The sequence below is a fragment of the Cariama cristata genome, unplaced genomic scaffold (genome assembly GCF_000690535.1).
Source record: "Cariama cristata isolate BGI_N322 unplaced genomic scaffold, ASM69053v1 scaffold9847, whole genome shotgun sequence".
Classification (NCBI taxonomy): Eukaryota; Metazoa; Chordata; class Aves; order Cariamiformes; family Cariamidae; genus Cariama; species Cariama cristata.
The window spans coordinates 7,733-17,399 of record NW_009628365.1 but is presented as its reverse complement, the minus strand read 5'-3'; the positions used below and the strand labels follow the sequence as shown (position 1 = coordinate 17,399).

General features: G+C 38.7%; 1 protein-coding gene across 1 annotated transcript in view; it reads right to left on the bottom strand.

The window, feature by feature from the left end:
• Positions 1-4,217, bottom strand: part of LOC104165212 (triple functional domain protein-like) — a gene marked incomplete at its 5' end in the record, with an annotated part of 34,969 nt that extends 30,752 nt beyond the window's left edge. The window contains 2 exon segments of the mRNA XM_009704788.1: positions 2,023-2,193; positions 3,925-4,217. Coding sequence (XP_009703090.1) covers positions 2,023-2,193; positions 3,925-4,217 — 464 coding nt within the window.
• Positions 4,218-9,667: the final 5,450 nt, after the last annotated feature.

Here is a 9,667-nt window from a genome sequence, read left to right as displayed (position 1 = left end):
AGGAATGCGAAGGAGGACTCCACCCAGAAGGCAGACAACCGGGAATTTGTTTGCAAGCCTTTTATTAATCAGTAAATCCATCAATAGAGCCAACTGATTTCTGCTGGGTAAAACTTTGCTCTGGCTTCTCGCTTCTGCATTCCAAGAAACCGTTTGCTTTAGGTACTGGAACTTGGTGGTGTGTCTTGGTGTGTGACTTCAGGGAGGCACACGCCACCTCCCAGGCTGCCACATGAGGGGACTTTTTTGCCTCCCACCATACAGTAGGACAGATATTGCACAAAAACAATGCATCACAGAAGAATCACTATTTACATGTTTTGAAAAATTATGGTATAGTATTAACTTTACCAAACTTTAACTTCTCAGAAGTCTCTAGAATGAGCTTTAAGCTACTTTAAAAACTGTCCCAACATGTTTTCACTACAGTTGGTGCATGTTAACCTCTTCAGAAGTGAAAGTAAAGATTACTAGGGATTGAAAACTACTCAAAGCCTCTTACTGTAGTGTGGTAAGGGTCTGACTTTGCATCAGAAATACAAAAGAGAGCGGACACTAACTTACAAGCATATCTTGTAACATAACTGTTCTTGCTGTGTGAAGAGAACTACATAAGCAAAATCCATTTTTCTCTGGAGGACTTTTTATAAGACTTGCCTACCAATTTTTTTGTATCACTGAAGGCATATGGCAGCTTATCAGTTTTTTTTACTTTAACATATTTGCACCACCATTATTTTTATTCTATTTCTAAGTCTCAAACTGAGATTATTATTTTTTAGCAATAAAATTTTCTCTTACATCTAACGGCTGGCCTATTTTTGCTTGTTTTGTTTCAGAAATATTTCCCAATATATCAACTCCCCAACTCATATATTACATGTTTTCAATTCAGAAAATATGTAGGAATGAAATATACATAGACCATGGGAGCTAGCCATTTTGATCCTACAAATGATTGCTTCAGGGATAAGCGAGATCCCCACTGAAAGGCAGTACAGAAATAAATAAGATCAGCCAAAGTCATCAATAACATCTGCATCACTGAGAACAGCGAGTAAGCATCCACAAAATTCACTAACAATATTCAGTGCTATAGATTACAAAGGTTAAAAATTTTAAGCAGCAAAATGGAAAGAAAACAGTAATGTGCATGTTTGCTGCACAAGTTCAGACTGTTTCCATTCTAAAAAACTCTATTTTCAGGTTTGATACTTGTCTCTTCGATGTTTGATCCAGGTTGAAAATTGAAATGAACCCTCTCAATGTATGAGCATCATAACATTTAAGAAAAACAGATTACATGCAAGCAAGATCTCCTTCATGCAGTTACTACCTACATCTAGAATTTCATTACTAATGCAAAGTTTTTACCCTCAATTTTAATGTGCCTTTCTTTGTAAAAACCAGCTGGATTATTACCCTTATTTAGATATTAACTTCTTAGTACATCTTTTTCTTAGGTACCCAAAACAAAGGGAAAAAAACCCAAGAAGAAAAAAAACCGCCTTAGAGTTGATGTGAACAGCTCCTTCTGCTAAGGCATGTACACAGAACGTTTTTCCCCCTGAACTGAGGCTATTTAAAACAGTAGGGCTTAGTGAACAGCCTATCATCTAAAAAGGCTATGTACAACTGTTAATTTCTCCAGATAAACTTTATTTGTAGATAGTATTTTAAACTTCAGTACCCAAAAGTATGATTATAAGACAACTACATTCTAATCACTAAATATGTCAAATAGATGTAAATAGGCCTGCAAACACACAAAGCAGCCTATTTCCACATTTAAAGTGCCAGTAGAAAAATTTCTGCACTTGTGCTTTCATAGTAGAGAAGCATTTAATTCAGTCTTTCCACGGGAAACCCTTTTAATGTTGCCTAAAGTGGCATAGTAATTACTTCTGTCTACCATAAAGCTATATTATGTACATTACAGAGAGTTTTGGAAACAAAAGAAAGATTTTGCAAACAGAGGTTATCTCAACATGTGAAGCCTTCCTTGCTTCCTCCGTGTCCTACCTTGTCATCCTGTGAGTCGGGCTGGAGAAGGCTGTGTTGCTGAATTGCCATCGGAGGTGGCAGTGGTACAGCATCCGCTCCCTCTTCGCCTTCCTCCTCTCCGCAGCTCTGCATGCCTGAAGAGGATGATTTGGAGAGAGTGCCACTGCTCAGCCCCTCATTCCGACCTCTCTGTAAATAAAATCGAGACATTCAAGCTCTGTTACCTCCTCAACAGCAGGAAGTTTGTTATCACATGCTTGTCTTATACAAGTCTGTTCTGTAGATTCACCTCTCCCCCAACAAGTCAAGATGATCCTACAGTCACAGTGCAACTCCTCAACAGTGGGGGACAACAGCAGATGCCAAAATAGTTTTCAGTGTTTGGTAAAAGCAGATTGAGATACTGAGAACAAGACACTCAGCTTGAAATTTACTACAGAAAAGTGGAACCAAAGCCATGCTTGCTTTCTAAGTTCAGTTCTGTAAAGAGCCACATTCCTCTAACTCAGAAACTCAAGAACTTTGTATCTGAAGTACCAGCCCTCCTAGCAAGACTTCTAAAGGATAGTAAAAAAAAAAATATCTATTACAACATGAAGTACTTTGTCAATTATCCTTTCTGCCTCCTCCCCCTTTTAAGTAGCGAGAGCAGACTGCTTGTATAATTTTTACAGTTGTGTTGAAAGACAGTCGTTCCAATTATATAAGGAACTATGATTTCAATTAGCCAAACTTTAATGTAACTGATCTCGCAGGGTAATTTAACTATCTTTAAAGGAAGACAGCATAGATGGTTATTGTTTTTTCCTGACTTTAAGGCACTGGCCTTAGGTTTTCCCTCACAGAACTGCAGAATAACAGACGCTTCCAAAACAATGCTACAATTGCATCACAGAGAGTCTCTTTCTACAGCCTGACATTCAAGGACAGAGGGCAATATTCCCTCCAAACCACATCTCCTAATTCACCATGTTGACAAGTCTCTAGTCTTTTCTTTCCTACATTTACTGTATAATTTCATTGATGCTCCAAGCTCACAGTAAAATATGTTGGGAGCAAGAAAAAAAAAATGTACTAAATAATTAATTGGGCATCTGAGACCACTTTTCTGTACAATAACTACCAAAACTGCGAGTCAGATTAAAGCCTGGTAAAAGGGAGTAACTGTACAGTATGCAAGTGGCTGTGCCCTTGGAAGCTGTAACGTGCTATTCATTTCAGCCTGAATCATAGGTTTGTAGCAGAAGAGAATTTGCCTCTGTCTGCACATAACCAGAGGCAGGCTTTGCTCATACATGAGTTCCAGGCTTAGAAGGATGGGCATATGTTTGTGGGAGGAAGGGGAACCTTCAGTAGATGTCCTTGGTGGCAAAATCTGGAATAGTTCCTTCTCTTCAATGAAAGCTGCCATGTTTATTATTTGACCGATGGTAACTACCTTTTGATTTGAAGGGTCAGTAATTTTTCTGTTCTCTAACTCTTGCCTAAGGTGTGGATACAGCTTTAAGCAGTTAATCAGCTCTCCCTATATTTTCCCTGATCCATCAACAAGAAAAGGAAAGGAAATACAAAGTGACCTGATTATTCCCAGAACATGAAGCACCTTTACTCACAAAGCTGCTTTCCTGAGTGGGATAAGGGAACAAAGCCAAAGAACAACTTCTCACCCTCCCATTTCTCTTTTTCAAGTAGAGATCCTTCTCCACAGAGCTTTACTAACACTCTCAATGCAGAAGGTCACAAACCGTGCCTGGCACACTACTTATGCAGAGTACAGTAGTCATCAAGAATTAGCGCATGGCATGTGCCACTTTGCTCAACCGCTGAACAGTCAGTTGAGGAGACAATCTTCACCTGACAACATTTAGTTCTTTGAAAAAACATAAAAACAAGTCTCAGGAAGTTGCCCTGAACACTCACCTCTTCAACAGTTTCATCTTGTGGGGTTGCTGCACTATCATCAGAGTCCTTCTGAGAGCCTGCATCAGCACTTTTACGAACCTCTCTACTCTTCTTATGCTTGTGGGCCAGTTTTTTGACATGCCCGTCAGCTTTGCCACTGCTAAGACGCCTCACAGGACTGGTAAGCCATTTTCTCAAAGTGTTGCCGGGGCGCTTAGGGCCCGGGGAACTCTGTGCACCGATCATGTGGGGCTGAAGTGACGTTACCGAAGCAGGAGGACTGGCATCGTTGCTGGAGACCGAAAGGGAGTCTGGGAAAAGAACAAGGGGAGCATTTTAAAACTGAAACACTGTTAAGTGAGGGACATGGCAAATGACATATGTAATAATGGGTAACAGATTGGATTTACGGATGAATCGAACCAGATTGTTTTGAAGTAACCTGGCCTTTAACACCACCATAACTATCGGTGTTCATGCTGCATGTGGCCACCCACACACAGGAACCATTTATATGCTTACAACAGTCAAGATTCATTAAATTGCTCCTGTCTCAATTATAATTCGTACTTACCACTGCTGATACTTATTGGATAGTGGATTATACTTTCCATGTGTCACCTAACTTCATGGAAGGATATGCTTGTTTTATCTTTTAATGTATACTGCTTTGAGCATGGACATGAAGAATAAAAATAGTTGGCTCAATGAGACGAGTAGATTATTTTTCAAACATCAAATTTTACTACAAATGCTTCAGTTATTTTCATTATTTATTTATTTCCCCTAGCCTTGGGAAAGGGAGAAGAGGAACTCAGAAAAACAGCTATATGTCTGTCTTTTGCTTAAAACTTCTCAGAGTTTTGGCTGTTGTTTCGATTGTTTTTTAAAAAGGCATAGAACATTAATGTTTAAAAGTCCATTTGCTCAAATCTCAGGACCAGCAGTATTTCTCAGCATGCCAATGCCTGAAGTTCTGTAGTCAAACAAAGGATACGTTTTTCTCAAGCCATAGTTATATGTGCATGCGGTCAATACTACTTTCCCACCGAGGCTCCCATCACTTGAACCGGACCATATGCTTATGATAAACATCCACTGGTTAGCTATTGTGAGACTCCATTTCTTTTTTTCCCCAAGCAGCACAATGCTTCTTTAATTCTCTTTTCCTAAAAACGTACTTTTTTTCTGGACACAATTCTCTTCACACCACTCCTATGAATATTATCTACCCTAGGGTATTAACAAGACTCTCCTAGGTTGTCTAATATGTTTTTTTTTTTTCCCCTGTGTGTGCACTTTTGTAGATAGATAGTTTATATAAGGATGACATAAATAATGTTTTGTTGAATGTTTCTACTGCTGGGAATTAAATGCAGTGCTTGTGTTCCTTCTTGAAGCTTGACACAGATGTTCAGGTCACCTCTTCTGGCAGCTTTTCTGTAAGAGGCGTATTGCCAGTCTGACCAGAGGTAGTTTGAATTTTGTAGAATAATATGGTCACACTGATCTAGCAATACACTTCACTGTAAACACCCAAATGCCTGGGATCTACACACAAGTATGTGAGCCTGCTCTGTTTCCATAGAGTATTAAGTGCAAATTATGGCTTTGAACTGAGATGGGGAAAGAGACATAAAATGTGAATATAGTAAGTTAGGACTTTTTCTTTTTCCTTCACTTTTCAAGCTCTTCCAAAAAGGGCATCCTTTCCTCATAAACCAAAATTGTGATCTATCAGGCTGTTTGTCAAGATTTTTCTCTATTCTAATAAAACCCAAATGGCATGTGACCATTAAGGCACATCAGCTCTGATGCCAAGAACTCCTGTAGCTTATACTGTATGAACACATACATAATAATTGCCATTAACCACCACTTTCATCAACTTTCCATAAAGCAGAACATAAATAAACTTTATAAAGCATACTTTCAGTCCAACAAGCTAGTTGCTAACACTTAAAGCAAGTCACCCAGAATCAGGATTCATCTACAGAATTATCTTCTAGCCACAGCTGTTGCTGTGCTGGACACGGGTAGAGGAGACTTCCTATGATGCCATTAACCTAGTTTCAAGGCTTTAAGTAACGGGTACAACCAAAAAGCAGATATCGAGTTACACTAGTTGGCTTTGTCTCTAAATCTTGGGATAGCAGTGCTACAGAATTACCACATTATTTTCTTGTTGAAGCAGGAAACATAAGGAAGAAATTAATTATCTACAACAATGGTTCTCAACTTGCAATCTCGGTATCCCTCAAGGCCCCTGGATTACTGCTTAAGGGTCCTCAGCACATACATAAGAAAAGCAAGCCTACTAGCAATCAGCATCTATATCACAACAGAATTTTTTACTTTAAAAAAGTCTGCTTATTAAAAAAATCCCAAACAAAATTCACAAACATCTGCAAGCTCTCCACAGGAATCCAAACAATCTCCTGTTAAACCTCTGCAAGAAGTTAGTTTGACTGCTCTTTCACCAAACTCAACTTTACCTTTATTGTATCATGCATCTTTTAATTTTTATCAGATGCCTTGTTTCAGAAATCATAGCAAACATCAGCTGATGGGTATTTCAATAAATAACCTTCTGCCACTTTGCTAGTGGAACACAGAAAAGGAGAAAACAGTGCTGGTGTTCTTGTAAATAAGTTTCTTAAAGCACAAACTAAGTGCTTTGTTTTCAAGACTTCCAAGCTTGAAGATGTTATAATCACTCAGCCAAGTTTTTCTTTCATTTGTATATATTTTTCCTCCCAATAATGGTTCATACAAGTTCTTTCCATACAAATAAAATAGAGCACATTCACTTGTTTATTAAAAAAAGGCAATTAAGCCTTTGCAGAAGTTCACAATGTACTGTTTTGTATTTTTCTATCTGTTCCATTTCTTTCCTTCACAATAACTCCTTTCTAAGAAAAAGGCAGTGTGGTGGTGCAACAACTGATTGTGTAAGATTTACTTTTATATAAACACATCTATCCCTAAGCATGTAACATGCCTGCAGTTAACAAAATCATTTTTCTTTTTATAAATCCTGTGCTTCACCTCCTCAAACTCTCACCCATCCTTTTGACAATCAACACTTACTAACTACTGAACTTCTTGTAAAACCAAGCAGTACAATGCAGAGCCCCTGAAACTGTGGAAGACGAGTATTTTTGTCTGACTGCACTTTTGCTGTACCACTCCTACTCTTAACCCAAGTCAGCCAAGAGTTTGTGGGCAGGAGGAGAGAAGAGAGCAGGAAGAAATACATACACTTTGCTCAAGTGGAGAGGATCTAAGAGACAAAACAATGTTAGCCAGACATGTTTTGCAGCACATACTTTAGCCATATCCTCCCACACAGCATTAGTTTTCATTTGGCATGCAGCATGTAACTGCTTCTCATCTTCTCTTCTGCATGATTTAATATGAAGTACTTATTGAAGTATTATTAGGGCTTCAGGGAATCATAAAAGTGGACAAAGTGTAAGTAGTACACCACAATGATAGCACTGTTCTGCTTTGCTCTTTAAAGCATAAAAGCACCGAGGGAGAAGGAAAAGATTAAAATGAATAAAAATACTGCATTTCCATAAAAGCATCAGCTTAAATATCAGATTTTATTTTAAAAAAGCATTGAAAAAATAAAAAGGGAGTGGGGTGAGGTGGGGAGGTTTAACATCACCAGCATTAACCTGAACGGAATGCCAATCCACTAGCTCCTTCGGAGATCAGGCCTGATTTTCCAGCCCTCCTTAAATTTGCAGAAAACATCTCTACAGCCTTGTAGGTCAATGGTAATACTCACTCAAATATTCCATGCCAGCATTTTCCCAGTGAGACTCTTTACTGTCCATTTTCCCATCCCATCCCAGTTGACAGGAGACCAGATTCTCCAATTCTTACTTCTATCCGCTTCCTCAGGAGACCAGTTACAATACTAGAGCAGAGTCATGAAAAAACCTAGGTGCTCAAGTTCATACATTTATGTAGAGGCACTGCCAGATCCAGGCATCAGGGGATATCAATATCCAGTACAGACATTTTCAAGAGCACAGAAAGACCTTTCACCTTCACTACGAGAAGAGCCACACGGGTGTGTCTTATTTCCCCCTGCGCCATCACTATATACTACTACTATCTATATAATTAGGGATACAGACTTGGTTTGATTGATGACCATGCTTGGGATTGTTTACACTAAAGTGGCTTTGTTTCCTTTATGACTGCATAGCAAATTGTTTTTCTAGGTTTGCTGAAGGATATTTTATCACTAAAACACGCTAAGAGGAAGAAGGAGTATTCAAAATTAAACCAAGAACAACATGGACTTTCAAAACCAAAGCAGATGGAATAAATTTGGGGTATGCTAACCCCAACTGTGTTTCAAGTACAGTAAACTTTCTAGTGAGTGTCAGATTCCCTTTTAGGAAAAGATAAATGCAACAGATGGTCATCTTGGAGAGGAAAAAAGAAAGCAACACATATATAACGATCACAAACAGCAACACCAATCCAACAAGAAACCATCGAATTTAATAAAATTGCTATTTGCTCAAATAGAGACAGCTTTGTAATTCAATAAAGCATTTTAAAAAACCTAATGGATGGGCTTTGTTTTATAATTCATAGCCACAACAAGAAAAGAAGGCATTTAACTGCCATTTCTCTCAACGTAAAAACCACATATGTTGCTGTGGTGGTGAGGTTAGAGAGTTCACTGAGAGTCCATAAATACATTTTTGAAGCTAAAGAAAAAGGGCAGGCAGCATGGGTTCTGACCTCCTCAAACTAGAAGATAAAGTTACCTCCAACGAACAGGCAAATTTTTGAAACTGGAAGGGAAATGGAAATTCTCATTCTAGTCCCAGCTTTCTTAACACTAGAAACATGCACATCTGTGATTAATAAACTGGTTTTTTCCTAAAAAAATAAATCAGCCATGTTAAGCTAGTTGGTGACTTGAAAGACTCTACTTCATATTAACTATTTCCATATTGCTGTTTCTAGAGTTTTAGTATTTACAAGGAGTGCAAGGGGCTACAAAAACCTGACTCTTTTACCCAGGGAATCAAACCAAGTCTGTCTGATGCCTGCTCTGCACATCTAAACTCAAAATGCTCCAAAACAAAAAAATAAGAACATTTCACTGTCTCTGCACTATGCTACAGGGATGGGGCAAGGAGTGAAAAATGGAGCAAAGCAAACCTACTAACCCCGACTGGCATGTCACATCGCCACTGCAGACCTGCCATCCACCATGAACTTTAAGGACCAAAAAGTCCAGAAAACCCATCACACAGAGCAACCCATCATACATAAACCTGCTGATCAGGAAGATTTGATGCAGGTACATTATAAATATTTGGGGATGAGAGCTGCTTGTTGGTTCAAAACACAGAGAGCACCATCTACACTGATGCTCTTGCAAGTTTAATATGCCAACTGGAAACAGCCAGAATTCAGTGATCTCTGAAGCTCGCATCTACCTACAAACACGTCCCAATCTGAGCCAAGTCAACGTACCATCAGAGGAAACAAAAATAGTTTACAAGCATCTAATGACAAAAGCCCATAAAACCCTGTCTATGTACACAGTCATCATTTGTTATTAGATGACATGGGGAAAGCTTGAAAAAAAAGAGTATAAGGTTTATTTTATTTGTGGACACACACATGCACAGTTCCTGCCTGGAAACTGCTTTTGAAGTAGGAGGCTATCAATCTGCCACGTACAAGACCATTCAGATACTTTTGTACGTGTCAGGAATTT